Source organism: Sciurus vulgaris, assembly GCF_902686455.1.
Source record: "Sciurus vulgaris genome assembly, chromosome: 5".
Taxonomy (NCBI): Eukaryota; Metazoa; Chordata; class Mammalia; order Rodentia; family Sciuridae; genus Sciurus; species Sciurus vulgaris.
In genome coordinates this window covers 26,179,734-26,194,704 of record NC_136465.1, presented here as the reverse complement: position 1 = coordinate 26,194,704, position 14,971 = coordinate 26,179,734, and the positions used below count along the sequence as shown (strand labels likewise).

At 36.0% G+C, this 14,971-nt stretch overlaps 1 protein-coding gene across 1 annotated transcript in view; it reads right to left on the bottom strand.

Moving 5' to 3' along the window:
• The window catches only part of GALNTL6 (polypeptide N-acetylgalactosaminyltransferase like 6), a 1,118,676-nt gene extending 1,108,587 nt beyond the window's left edge, over window positions 1-10,089 (bottom strand). Inside the window, exons 1-2 of the mRNA XM_079142956.1 lie at window positions 9,579-10,089; window positions 8,851-9,159 (exon numbers count right to left, since the gene is read on the bottom strand). Coding sequence (XP_078999082.1) covers window positions 8,851-8,988 — 138 coding nt within the window. The 5' untranslated portion in view covers window positions 8,989-9,159; window positions 9,579-10,089. The remainder of the gene's footprint in view (window positions 1-8,850; window positions 9,160-9,578) is intronic.
• Between the last annotated feature and the right edge of the window lie 4,882 nt (window positions 10,090-14,971).

Sequence of the window (14,971 nt, the reverse complement as noted above, 5' to 3'; positions counted from 1 at the left end):
ATACCATAAGAATAATGTCATTACCTACCTATAGTCTATCTAGCTGATGTGTAATACATCTGTATTGCCTCACAATTTACAGAATATTTCACAAGTTTTAAATGAATTCCCTAAAGTAGCAAGATAATTATGGGGAAAATGTTAGACTACTTTGCCAGAACATTCAAACTATTAGAAGAACAGGCCCTAAATTTCTAAAGTTACCTTCAAAATTATAACATTTTCTGCTTTTCTCCCCTCCTTTTTTCCCCCTTAATCTTCCTTAGGTATTGCCCCTTCCTTCTTTCTGTGCCTCAACCTTCTGGCTTGTCCTGTTTGCTACAGCCCAGGACCCCAAATTCAAAAGATGTCTTTAATATTTGTGTCTTAAAGACAAAATATTTTAGTTGCATATTTATGCTTATCATTGAAACTCTCACAATTTTGCTTAAACCTCCACAATTGTGTGTGACTACAATCAAGACAACCTCAAAGATGGACTGCCAACCCTAAAAATCTTTTCAAAGTCACTGTTTGTCTTAAATTATGTGGCTGCTAACAGGGCTAATCATCTTCTCATCCTATAAATCCTAAGTGCATGGACCCACATTCTGTCTTTGGATCATAGCTGTGAATTCAGTTAGATAGAAGAATGTATTTCAATGAAATATTGGGGGGGGGTAAATTAGTAAATATGCAAAATTCATTTAGATTGAGGCCACATGTCAATATTCCACAAAAAATGATATTTTTCTACCTCTTCTAAACTGTAAATGATTTGAGCAGATACTCCTTATGAAACAACTTAATCTAGCCTTGTATTATAGGTGTGTATGTGACTTTCTTAACTAATAGATCTTAAGCTAATTGAAAACAGATTTATGGTTTCATCATTTATTTCCCTGAGGGCCTAGCACAGTATTCTGTACAAATTGTAAATCCAATAAATATTTTATCAACAATAAACAGACAAATTAATAGTGATACAGCTTATATCTTTTATTATATTTTTATTAGGTTTACAGAATATTTGAGCTTATTTAATACCTTTAATGGATATTGAAAAAATGCAGAAAAGGGTATAGAGTGCTGTTTGTTAAGTTTCCCTTAATTATTTTTCATGTACCAAGCAATTTACATACATAAATTTAATTATGTAGTGTAGCTACCTTTTATGAGGTAATTTCTGTATTTCCATATGACGAAATGGGATTTAGAAATGCGATTTTTTTTTTTTTTTTTTTTTTTTTTTTGTACCAGGGAATGAACCCAGGGAATTAACCACTGAGCCACATCCCCAGCCTTTTTTATTTTATTTTATTTTTTATTTTGAGACAGGGTCTCACTAACTTAGCTATATTCCTGAGGCTGACTTTGAACTTGTGATCCTCCCACCTCAGCCTCCAGAGCCACTGGGATTACAGGTGTGCACCACAGGCGCCTGGTTCCATCCTACACTCTGTAAGGGAGGAGACCAACGAGAGAATTTAAAGTGGTTGCACCTCCCTTAGCCTGATACCAACCCATCTAACTTTCATAAGATGAGGTGGAACACTGTTACCCTGTGGCATAAAGCCCTGTGCAATGAGTGAGAAACTATCATTCTCTCTCTTTTTTGGATGCTCCTGAAACTCAGAGCAAATTCTACAGCGCAGTGACTGTTCTTTTTATTTCATAAATACCACTTCCATCTCCTCAGTTGACTATGTAGAAAATCAAGAATGGCCACAACACAACATGCTTTCTGGGTCCCTTAACTCTACTGAATGAATGGAAATTCTATAATGGAGCTGCATTGAATTGATAGTTTTACCCACTTTTTAACTTTTTTTCTAAAGAATAACCCAATCCCATTCATCCGTTCATGACCAAGATTTAAACAACAACAACAAAATACTTCTCAAGTTCCTACGGTATTGAGAAAATACCTATACGTGAGGCATGGGCTTTCTTTTTATTGGAAATAAGTGTTATCACTACAAATACATATTTCTCCTCTTTCTCTTCCATTAAAGCGTTTAATTTTTGGACAGTTTTTAGTACAATATATCAATAATTTGTCATTTTTGCAATAAGTGATAAAATGAAAAAAAATTAAAATTAACAATCCGTCTTTAAGTACTAAACAAAAAAGTAATACAAAAAACCCCACTTTTGTTTTACAGATTAATTTATTCAGTATTTCTCTCTACTAGCTTAAACACACAGGTGATACTGTTCTGCCATTCTGTCTTTGCAATGCCTCTAAAGAAAAAAACATCTGTAAATATTTATTAAACAAACACTAATTACCTTGCTAAAGGCAATGATTGCTTATAAATACTTACTATATATATATGCACACACATATATACTTATAAATGTTTACTATATATATACTTATAAATACCATATGTGTGTGTAGATAAAACAGTAATCTATATGCCTTAAGCTTTGCCATACGCAGTCCAAAATGCTATGCATTTAATCTTCATTATAATGTGACATGAAAGAAATTACTATCCTCGTTTTTTTTCATAAAGAGAATAAACTGGTCTGAGGGAGATCCATGAGATGATAAATGTCACAAAGTGCTAAAATCTGGAGCCCCAGTTGAACTCAGATAATTTGATTCCAGTGCTCACACAGTGACCTACTAAGGGAGAACAAGACTCTATGGACATTTTGATATTTCTCCTCCCATGAAAATGATTGAGATTCTCCTGCTGGAGAATGAGAAGGAACACCTACCTCATTCAAACTTAGGTGGTAGCCCTGACAGCTTCGTCATTTTAGTGTGATAAAAATATTTCAAGTAGTATGACTGTTTCTGGCCTTCTAGACTTCAAGTACAGAAACAAAAATCCATGGGCATTTGTTACTTGGAGTGATTTGAAATTCTTCTTCTCTGCCATCATCAAGATACCCCCAATCTTCACGACATAGAGTTGGTAGCTGCCACCACACTATAGCAGTCCCAAGCCTGTTAATTTTATTAAAATATAACTGTGAATTGTCCTATTTATAATCTGAGGTGCTCTAATAGGCTAAATGCTCTCATGATTCTCACAGTTGCAAAACAGATGCAAGCATTTTCAGAGACAGATGCGTTTTTTTAACTTTCTCCATACTTTCCTAGAATGACATTAATAATATTGAAATAGTGATTCAGAGTCAAATAACTATTGTAGAATTCAAAGCAATGAAATACACGAGACCTTCCAAAAGTTAAAAATACTGTGGAAAATGAAACAGTTGGGTGGATTTAATTTTTGTTCATAAGTGAGACTATGCGTGTGGGCATATGTATGTGTACGTGTGCTGCTACATGAATGTGTGAAATGAATACGTTTAATTTGAGAGTATTGCTAATCCAGCCCACATTTTGCTTTTCAATCTCGATAGAAGGAGAAAGTTTGGAAAAACTGTTGGTGTAATTTACCTTGAATTCATCGTGAACTCTAAGTATATACTTATATATTCACTTCTTTCTGATGTCACTTGTTCAATTCAGAAGTAATGGACATTGGTTATGTTATTAAAGAATGGTGAAGGTGATGATAAGTGTTCAACTTTTGTGAATGCCTTATCCCTTCTTTTTCATCTTTTAAGTATACCAGATATATAAAATAGGTCTTGTCAGATGGTTTTAAGCATCTGAAACGCCCTGCCCTCACACTGTTTGCCATCCATTGACAAGGCCAATGAAGGAGAAATGAGAATCATCGCAGTACAAAGCACATCCACATCTGATTCTACATGACCCTTCCTTGGCAGAATTGTGTTTCTCTTGTTTTAAGTTATATCTTCTTCTGTAAGGTTATTCTTGGTGTCCCTTAGCTGGCATTTTTCTGTATGAAAATGTTGCAAGGAAAGACACAATTGTAAACTTTTTGAAGGTTGTCATGGTTGCTCCTGATAAATTTTTTTTAAAAAGAAATTTATTCAATTCTCTTATGTATACCACTGAAATCACCCAACCTTTCTCACCTTTTCCTATAGATTCCAGCTTGATTTGGCTTCTATTATGGGAAAAGCTTATAGGAGGCTAATTGATTCAGCACAGCTTGTCTGACTCAGAAGTGAACAGAAGGGGGAAAAAACACTATCTAATTTTTTACCAGCTTGTGAACAGAAGACTGTTTTACACCCTGTCTCCCATGGGGCAGTGTGATGAACTAATCATGTAGCCATCTACTAGGTCACAGCAAATAATTAAGACACTTGTTACGGTGGTCTGTGTGCTGCCATCCCATACTGATTCTGAATGGATTTTCAAAAATTCAAGAAAAGGTCCTTTAAAGTCCTAATTTAAAGTCCACATCATAGCTAATTAAGAGCAGTATGGCTTAAAGTAATGCATCATTTCACATCTACCATGTTGAGAATGTACTACCCTGACTGCAGAGAAGAAAATCATCTTGTTTTTTCTTTAGCTCTTTCCATATCTAAGGTGTCTGCTGGAGAAGGATCACACACTTCAGAGCTTTAGTGATCAGCATGGCAAAAGAAGGCTTAAGACAGTTTGCATACACTGAGTACCAATTATCTGACCTTTTTATATTGTAAAACACATTTAAAATGCCATAGAAAAAGTATTCCCTATCAAAAGGAAGAATATTCCTGAAGGAGGAAGGAAGGGTTGGGGGACTGATTAACATTGCAATTTCTTTTGGAGAAAGATCTAAGGGATTTTTTTCAGAAGAGTTTTGGGGGGTTTTTGTTTGTTAAGGAAAGTGAAGTCATTAATGGGCCAAGCATCCTTTACATGTGAATCTGACTAAAACCAAAATATAACCCACAATATTTTCCACCTGCAAGATAGGATCTCTCAGGACTTTATACATGTCATTGTGTCACAAGCATGAATAGCTCCAGTTTATAATTAGAAATTCTGAAAATCTTAGAAATAAAAAAGTTCCACAAGGTCAGAGTGACTTAGATGGTCTATTGTGTGTGTGTTTTTTTTTTTTTTTTCAATTTGTTTTTGTATTTGTTTGTTTGTTAATACAGTAGACAACCCAGGTCAACACAAATTTCTAAACATTTTCTGAACAGTTCTTAGAATGTCTGATACAAACTTCTGGGATTTTGATCTTTGTTTTTATTTAAAATATTATAAAATCCTCTTCCCATTGTGAATATTCTTGATTTACTCCTTCAATTCAGTTGTTTTCCAGCTTAGTTGCCAAACTACTATTATAATTACTTCCTTAAAATTTTTGGTTAATCTACTTAATGTATTTATGAAAAGACAGTGTTTGGAGCTGGGGTTGTGGCTCAGTGGAAGGGCACTTGCCTAGCACGTGTGAGGCATTGGGTTCGATTCTCAGCACCACAAATAAATAAATAAAGGTTCATCAATAACTAAGGAATATATTTAAAAAAAGAAAAGAAAGTATTTGGTCATAGATTTTTTTCTATGTATACTTGAATAAACAATAAAGAAAAAAGAAATTGATATTGGATATAGTAGTTTTGTTTCTAAAATATTGCATTATTCTACATAGTATCTCAAAGCACATCTTAATTAAGGACTAAACATATACTTGGACTTTTATTCAAATATAGCTGAAACCAGAGAAGAGTAGTAATTCATATGTTCAAAAAGAAACATGAAATTAAGATTTACCATAAAATACCCATATAGCAATCCTTTTCAGCTAAATGTCACATTCACTATTAATAGTTTCTTTTAACAATCTATGTTTATATAATACATATTTCTAAATAATATGAAGTAGATATTTATCCCAAAAGCAACAAAAAAGAAACAAAATTAAATCAATTGAAAATAACATAATTGTGATAATTGAGTAACAGGCAAAAATAAGAACATTTTAAAATTGTAATAAAATTTTAAAAATGTCAAATGATTAACATTTATTTCAGTGATCTGATTTCAATTTTGCAATGTTCAAACAATAAAAAAATGCAAAACTTTTAATTGTATTGTATTATTAAAATTATTTTATTAATTCTCTGTTTATATGAGAAAAAGTGGGTAAACATTTAGATGAATAACGGGATTTTATTGAATTTGTTTGCTTTTCTGTATCATAGATGGGGCAAATGTATAAATATTATGCAGAATTATCATAAATGATACCTTTAAAATGAAATCACAGTAAAATCAATTAATTTGGAATACTATAGTAGTTTTGAGAGAAAATGCATTAAATACTAATGAGACTATATAAAAATAAACACAATTTTCATCAATGCAATTTTTTTTGAATAGTAGTTAGAAAAAATATTAGTGATGTGTTCTAGTAAAATGTTGATTCAGAATATTTAAGAAGTGTTAAGCCATTCCATGATTTTAAACTTCTATAACTGAAATTCTTGCCCTGTAACTCTCTGGAATAGTAGTTTTTGAAAATAGTGAAGACTTTTCAATTTCTGTAACCACTAGTTTGCTGCATATGCAAGAAAAACCCCTGGCTTGTTAATACATGACATCTGTAAAAATGGACTACTCACTTGGGTACATGACACGTTTTGAATAGTTTCAGTACTTGCCTCTGTCAATGCCTCAATCAGCACATTATCTTTACCCTCAGCATTTTAGAACATGGATGTAAATATAGTAACAAATGGCTTTTGAAGAACACTTAGTAATTAGCCATAAAAATATATATTTAAAATAAACTGCTAAATTTAAATAATATATTACCCAATAGTCAAATTATCTACTTCAATTGAAAACTGATGTATTTAGCCAACATACTAACATTGAAATGTAGATACATGAGCAAAATATTCCACCATGATATTAAGCATGCTTAATTTGTCATTATTAGTCACTTTTTATTTGGTCAAATATAATATATTAATGACTTAATTTTACTTATCTAAAACTTATATAATGGTGTATGTATATTCACTTTATTTTTTTAATCTGCAGGAAAGTATTAATTGTAAAACTACTGAGGTTAAAATTACTATGAGCACATTATCAACATTCATTTTAGAGCTTACTGGTGTTTGTCATCTCTTGATTTCAAAACTTTTTCACAAGATTATTAAACTGTAGTGGTCATCCATCTGAGTCATTGTCTCTATAGTATAAGAAACTTTGTGGAGCAGCTCCTTCTTTTGCTACCCATGCCTTCATATCCATTACTTTTTTACTGAAAATTAAGCATCATTTGTACTCTAGAAGAACGAGAAACAGGTATACCACTTTGCATATTATAATGGCAAGTCAGAGAGTTGAATGGCCACATTTTACCTTTTTAATGTGATTGGACAAACAATTTTCTCATTAAGGGTCAAAATCAATAGAGCCAATGTGAAACTTGAAAAGATCTCATTAATAAGATTAATTAGTGTTTTATGTTAGCTACACCAGCAAATACTTCAGATGGCTACTATTAATTGAATTAGTAAAATTCAAGAAAAAGTTTGCTTTTCTTATTTTACCAGCCATTGGATTGGAAATTTTACATGGTAGTGTATTGACTGCTAATAAATCCTGTTTCATATCAAAGTTTGGAGAAATAAATGATCTAAATAGGAAAAAAAGTTTCACATCCAAAATGCCCATCTTCTTTTTTGCCCCACTGGAATGACAAAACAGAATATACTTCAAACTAAAGTTAAATTCTTATTAGTAAAGATGATAAAAAATCAATAGATAATGAAAATACTGTATCAATAGATAATGAAAATACTGTCAGCATTTCCCCCCTCCGCCAAATTTGAATCAATTAAAAATCCATAGGAACTAGTTATCTTTGAAGTTGTGAGACTGGCAATGACTTCTTGTCATAATGAAAAAGCAGACTACATCCACATATTTTGCAACTCACCACTTACTGTGTAAAAGGAAAATTAAACTTTGTTAAGTATAAGAACAAACAGTGACCATAAATATATATTGCTATTGTCCAGAAATAAACTACTTATACCCTCCATGTGTGGAAGGTACATAGTGTACATGTGAGATGACCCTTGAAATTAAGAATATTAAGATTTCAAGGCAATGCACAGGACCCAATGGAAAAGTGTCATATCAATTTCACAAAGAAGGCTGAATTCTAATATAAAAAGTTTAATCACAGAAGATTTTCTATTTACTAATAAACAAAGAATTCAATATTGATTTTTATCATTATTTTGTGAAGGATAATTTCCATTCTCGCTCAGTAAGACAAGTTATTTTGATGCATGTTAAATCATGATCCATATACATATAAGTGGATTACTACTAACTCAAAATAAAACATATCATACTATGTAACATTTCCCATATGAAGGGCAGACTTTAGCCACAAAGTTATCACCAGAAAGAAACTGAATGAATATTCTTAATAACTCTCCTGTATACCCTGTATACCCACATCACCTTAGCAACAAGGGAAATGAGGCACTTAAAGTTTCCACAGGGTAAAAATCCATTGCTAAGCCAAAATTAAAACCCAAATGCAGAAAACTACAGCTTGTTTTTTTGCAAACTACTTTCAAAATGTTAATGATTTAGTTGGCCCAACCCATTTTAATATAGACATGCAAACAAGATAGAAGGCAAAACCATTCCCTACAATTAAACTTGCACCAAACCCATTCCCACTTTCCACAAATAAGCAGTGACCTTTTATCCACCTCAAGCCAAAATTAACCTGAGACCAATTGTGAAAGATTTTCTTTTCTCCTTTCTGACCTCTCTGATTACTCTTTTCTAGTTTACTCTACATTTCATCATGTCATTGGCTACAATCTTAAAACAACTACTCCTTAAGCTCTAAAATGTCTAGAGTCTTGTAAGATCAGTTCTAAAAGACTTGGGAAAAAGCCCAAGGCTATCCCACACCTGCTTTCTGGTGTACCCATGCACGGGCTGCATGCCTTACCAATTCTCCTGTGACCTTTTCTCTGGGTGGTACTTACCTGCTGCTCCCCGGGCTCTGTAGATTTCACCAGGTGCTTATCCTTGTACAGAGACCAGAGACCAATATTGGGCAGGAAAATTAAAGCCACCATGAATAACAAAGTCATTTGCAGAAATCTCTTCTGTTTTCTCTTCATTGCAAATGGTAACAGAGGAGAAAAGTTAAAGAGATGGTTCCCTGACTGCTTCTTGTGTTTAATGCCAATGTCCTCTCCTCTCCCCTGTGAAGCACCAGAAACTGAGGGGAAGCTACAAACTTTTGTTGCGTGCTCAGCACCAATCTGCACGATTCAGAGGGAGTTGGCCATCTGCAGAACAAACGCACAGTTACTTTTCCCCCAGAAAACTATGACGAAGGCATTATCTATTGGCTTAGAAATAAATGACTCAACTGAGGAAATCGTTAAGCCTATTGACCTTCATTAATAAAAAGCAATGGAGTAAATATGATCTTTTTATAAAGTAATAAGTTATGAAAAAGAAAATAGCATGCTAGATACTTCAATCAACGGAAGGTGTTTGTTGTTGTCGCTGTGCGCCCACCATCCCCCTTTAGTGTGGGAGGTCTGGGTTGGGGAGGAGCAGGTTAGGAGAGAGAACTGAGAGAGAGGGAGTGGCTTGGCCCCATCAAGTGTCAGGAAGAAAAGTGTCCGCTTTTGACATTGGAACATCACCTTCCTTGTCTTCCCCGAACATCTCCTCCTCTGCTACCCTTGGGATAACCCACCTGAACTCAAGTTCAACTCTCTCCGGAGCCAGCTTGCCAGTGGGCTCCACCGGGATCCAGGGACACGGTATCTAAGGCAGAACTCCTGTTTGGATAGAGAGGTTCACGAACTCCTGGATCCTCACGCGCTGTCTAAATACTCCTCTGCAGGCAGTGGCTCAGCGACCTGGGAATCTGGCGGAAAGGAGGCTACAGATGTCAGCGGAGTCCAGCCAGGAAGTGCAGGCGCCGCGACGTCCCTTCCCCGAGCAGTCCTCTGAATGAGATCCTCCGCGAAGTAAGCGCTCTGCTCATCAATCTCTTCCCCTTCCTCCCGTGACGTTCTCACGCTCCGCTGTTCATGTTACCATTCTTTTCCGGCAACTGAACGAACCCAGAGAAACATCATGAGCACCTAACGGGCAGTATTTAGGATCTCCTCTTCACCTACAAGGGATGGCAGACGGCGAATCCCAAGTCTGAGCTGGGCTTTGGAAGTGGGCGAGGGCGCCCCAAGGATGAGCGGAAGGCGAAGATGCGCCGCGCTTGCACCCAGCCACCCGTTCTCCGCGGGCGGTCGCGGTCCTTGTGCGGAGACGATACTGGTGCCTACCACGTGCGGGAGCCCAGACCCTGAGCCCGACAGGGGTGGGCTGTGCCCCCCGGCTTCCAGATGCTGTATCAACAAACCCAGCGGCGAGGAAGAAGAGGAGGGCGAAGACGCTTCAGGAGGAGGCTTGGGAGCTTCCAGACTCCGCGGATCCTCTCTTGCTCTGCCAGGGCTTTTCAGGGCAACCTCCGACAGACAGGGCTACTAGCTCCCCTGTGATCTCACCCAAAAGGCGCCAGGCCAGAGATTCCGGAGGAAAAGTCGCCGGAGGCACGCGGGTTTATCCAGGATTCCTCCATGGTGCCGGTGGGAGCTCGGTGAGTTGGGCGCGGCGACCGCAAGAGGCAGAGGCGACACCGGGCTGGCCCGTCCCGCCGAGAGGGGTTCCCCCGGGCCGCGTGTCCTGCGGCTCAGGCCAGGTACGTGTTGGGGGACGGGAGGAAGAGGATCCCCAAGCGAGGCAAGGTTCTCTGGCTGCAGCTTCTGGAGGACACCGAGGAGACCCGAGGCAGCTCTACTTGAGTCTGCAAACGCCCAGGGCCCTGGTTAAGATTTGGCAGTGCCACCCACTACTCCCTCACCGTGTACGCCTGCACTCCGATCTCCTTGTCACTGCAAGGGCTACCTGTCCCCCTCCGACCTCTCCCACTCTTTGCTGGATGGCCAGAAATCGTGGGGATCGACACGAGTCTGTGGCAGATGGGACTCCTCCCTCCCCCCAACAGACTGATGCACCAGCGCCCCTGATCGCACATGCAGGAACCTGTGGCAGTCTTTCCACCTGACCAGCGTGCCTAGGACCGTGCGCTATGCTCTCTCAGAACCAAGAGCTCTTAGTCATGAAGGAATGGGAATTAGATGAGGCGACAGATGTGCATGCAGTGAAGGCTGTATCAGCCTGTTCAGAGCCAAAAAGAAACGCCATGGTCACCTCTTTGTTACACCCTAGACAAGATGCCCACACGCTTGGGATGGATGAGACCCTGGGCTCCAGACGGTATTTCTTTTTCCCCCTTTTCTCCTCCTCTTCCCCATCTCTCCCCTCCCTCCTTTTTGTCTCCTCCTCCCTGTCCCTCTACTTCCCACTCCTGTCTCTCACTTAAGTGGCTCACTTGAGAATGACATAGATTTGAGTTTGAAGAGCTGTGCCTTAAATTCTTCACGTTTTTGAAGAGTTGGCCTTAATGTCCTCACGTTACCAACTTAAAATTGACTTAAATAATAGAGATTGGCTGTATGACCTCATGAATAAAGCTTTATGCTACAATGTTTGTTTTCGCGAATCACTTGTATTTCGAAACAGTATAAAAACACATTTCACAAACATTTGAGAATGTGTCCTCTATATATAAAAGCAATTATCTTTAAGTGTTACACACTTGTAATTTAAGATTCTAGAGAGAAAGGGATGTAATTCCTCACCTCCACTTTCATACACATGTACACTTTTGTACTCTGAATTATTTTCTAACCTGTTTCCCTCTAAAGGAGTGTGATTCTGATACATGAAAATATCAATTCTGGGAAGCAACAACACAGGTAGAGTTTTCCTGGGATGACTGATCCTCAAGGAAAGGAATTTGGAGAGATAATTAAGTATATCAGCTATTTCCTGATTTATAGATTTACAGGTGATGTGAAAAGTTTTTAAAAATTGAAAATTCAAAGTACACTTGGAATTTAAATTTTGAATCCTTCACATTCTAAAGAACACAGTTTCTTTATACCTTAAGAACATTTCCTGTATCAGAAATATATATCTCTTTCTGTTTCCTAAATCCAGGATGCTGAGTTGAATTGTGCTTCATTATTATGTTTACAGAGTCTTGCATATAATACCCACTCACAGGACAGAGTGAATGCATATTAACTGTTAATTTCCTAGTCAAGTACATGCAGAATACATAATAAACACTTGAAGGAGAAAATTATTTTACAATGTAGTGAAGACAATCATTTTCGATCCTCCCATCTGATGAATTTTTTTTTTTAATTTAGTTTTTACTTAGGTAATGATTTCCCTTTGCCCTCAAGCTGGTCTTTGCCTATTTAGACATGGGCAAGTTCCTTTAAATTGTCTACTAATATTAGTTTAATCCAAATTCTTACATTTTAAAATTTACCTGATACAAAAAAATAGTGCTCTCATTTCCATTATGTTATGATTCAACTGGCAACCTCAGGTAATCAGAGTCCCATGTGCCTAGTAAGGTGCTAATTGCTGTGGGAACACATGGAAAGAAAGGGCTGTCTGTGAACTTTAATAACTTAGACTCTTGTTCAAAGTTCAAAATAAAGGTGATTGGAATAACATATAAAGCCATTTGTACTGACCTTAAGTTGGGTCAAACTCAAGTCCTACCTTGCATGAGCTAGGAAGACAATGCATGGTTTCCTCTCTAATCCTGAGTTTGAGACTTACAATAGCATTTATTTTGCTGTCTCTTGATTCAGTGCATTAGATGGACTCAACTAAGTAGTTCTGCTTCATGCAGCGTAGGCTAGGGCCTGGGCATGTGAATAGGCTGGGTAAAGATGGCAAGAAGATTTTTTGGGACATTGGATAGTAGCTCATGGATTCTTCTCCACATGGCCTATGCACGTGGCCTCAGTTTCTTTATGACATGGTGGGTGGGATCCATGTGGGAGCATTCCAAGAATATGTGTTCCATGAGGAAGAAATCAAAGGTTTATGCTACAATATTTGTTTTTAAAAGCTAGGCTCAGAAGAGGCACACCTAACTTCTGCAATATTCACAGAACTAGCCTAGGTTCAAGGGTGAATGGGGGAAAGGAGATAAAATTTATGTCTTAATGAGGGATTTAATAAAGACTTAGTGGCCATGTTTAATTTACTATGAGCTTCCAAATGTACAGAGGTAGGAATTCATAAGGAAGCATAGCCAGATTAACAAGAGGATGATGGAGCATAGTGGGAAAAGACGTCCACAGTTGTGTGAGTTGAATTATTCAAGTGCTACTTGATAATGAACTGATTTTTTTAGTTTTAAAACAGTTTTAATGCCTTATTTTAAAAACAAGCAAACAAGATGCCATGGAACTTTACTTGAAAGAAAAACACTCTTGACTTTATATATTAATGAATATTTTCAAATTGATTATTACAAAACTTCACATGAAAAGATAATGCCTGCTCAAAATCTACTGTTTATATACCAAAGAAAGCGCATCAACAATAATTTTTTGGGTATGTATATTTTACCCTACACTCTAAACTCACACACTAACAAACATTTATTGTTAATTATAGCAATTATATTTAAAAATTTAAAATAATTTATTCTTAAAGATATAGAATAGTACTTTACAGAAAATTTTCAATAGTTTTATTGAAATTTATCAGTGAAACAGTGATTTGTTTTACTTTTAGTCTTAAAATGATGGAGTTGATTTCCATTTACATGAGTTTTTTTCCCAAGTTTTTATCAAGAAACACAAAAATAAAATATGAAGATAATTGGAAATGGAGATTCATTCCATGCTTTTATTCAAAACACATTTCTGGAATTTAAAAAAGTCTTGCAAGTTTTAACTATGGATAAACTACTGGGATATGTTGTTATCAGTTTATGTTTGACTTAGTTCTTAGTTCTTAATTCTTTTTTTAAAGTCATTACATAATGAAAAAAGAAAGATGAAAGTGTTGAATAGTATCTTAAATAAAAGTAAATGTAAATTTAAATTATACAATTTATTTTATGTAATTAAATTAAGGCACAAATTATGTAATCTTCAATTTTTTTCCCTAGAACTTCAGTGTTTGTCACTACGTAATAGAATTCATTTAAATATTAAAATGTGATATAACCTAGTCTCTATCATCTCTGAAATTCTTCAACAAATGAGCTCTGAATCAATTTGGGTATATATGCATTTGCGGTTGGAAAGAGCATGTAAAGGACCATTCTTACAAAAGTTTCAGCACCATGAGGGAGTTAAAAGGTGCTTGCAATTAAATGTGGTGCAAATTTAAAAAGCAATAAATGCTAAAAAGGAAAGAAGGTTGTTTCTACTTGACCTAAATATTTTCTACACATACAAGATCTTCACCTTGTGAAATTTAATCTCCTAGCAATCTAATTTACTTCTACCAATAGAATATCACCTGATTGTAAAATATGGTCATCCCTCAGTAACTATGAGTTCAGGACTACCACTGCCATACAAAATCCATGCATGCACAAGTTCCTTATATAAAATAGTGCAGATAATCACCTCTTCCTATATGCTTTCAATATCCTATAGAGTAAGCATAATGTCTAATACAATGTAAATGTCATGTAAATAGTTTTATATTGCATTATTAGGAGTAATGACAAGAGAAAAGTCTGAAATTGTACAGGATCAGTACAAATACATTTTTTCCTAAATATAATTCATGTGGTTGGCTGAGTTCTTGGATAAGAAACGCACAGATTCAGAAGGATGAATATTTTCTTTCCTATTTATTTAGTCTTCAGACCTATTTAATACTTACTATGTACCAAATATATATATATATAAACATTGTCATTTTATCTTTTAAATGATCCTAGCATGTAGGTTTGATACATACCCCCCATTTGGTAGCTTAGAAAGCAAAGACAGAGAAGGTAAGCATCTTGTCCACATACTTTACTGGCAAGTGCTAGGGTAGGGGTATGAACTCAGGAATTTTGTTCCAGATTCCATGATGTTAACTACAATAGAATATTGTCCTAAAATCTTGCTACTTTTTTTTGACAAAAGATGTTAATTTTCACTGTCTCTTTTTATTTCATAACCTTGTGAGAAGACCAAAGAA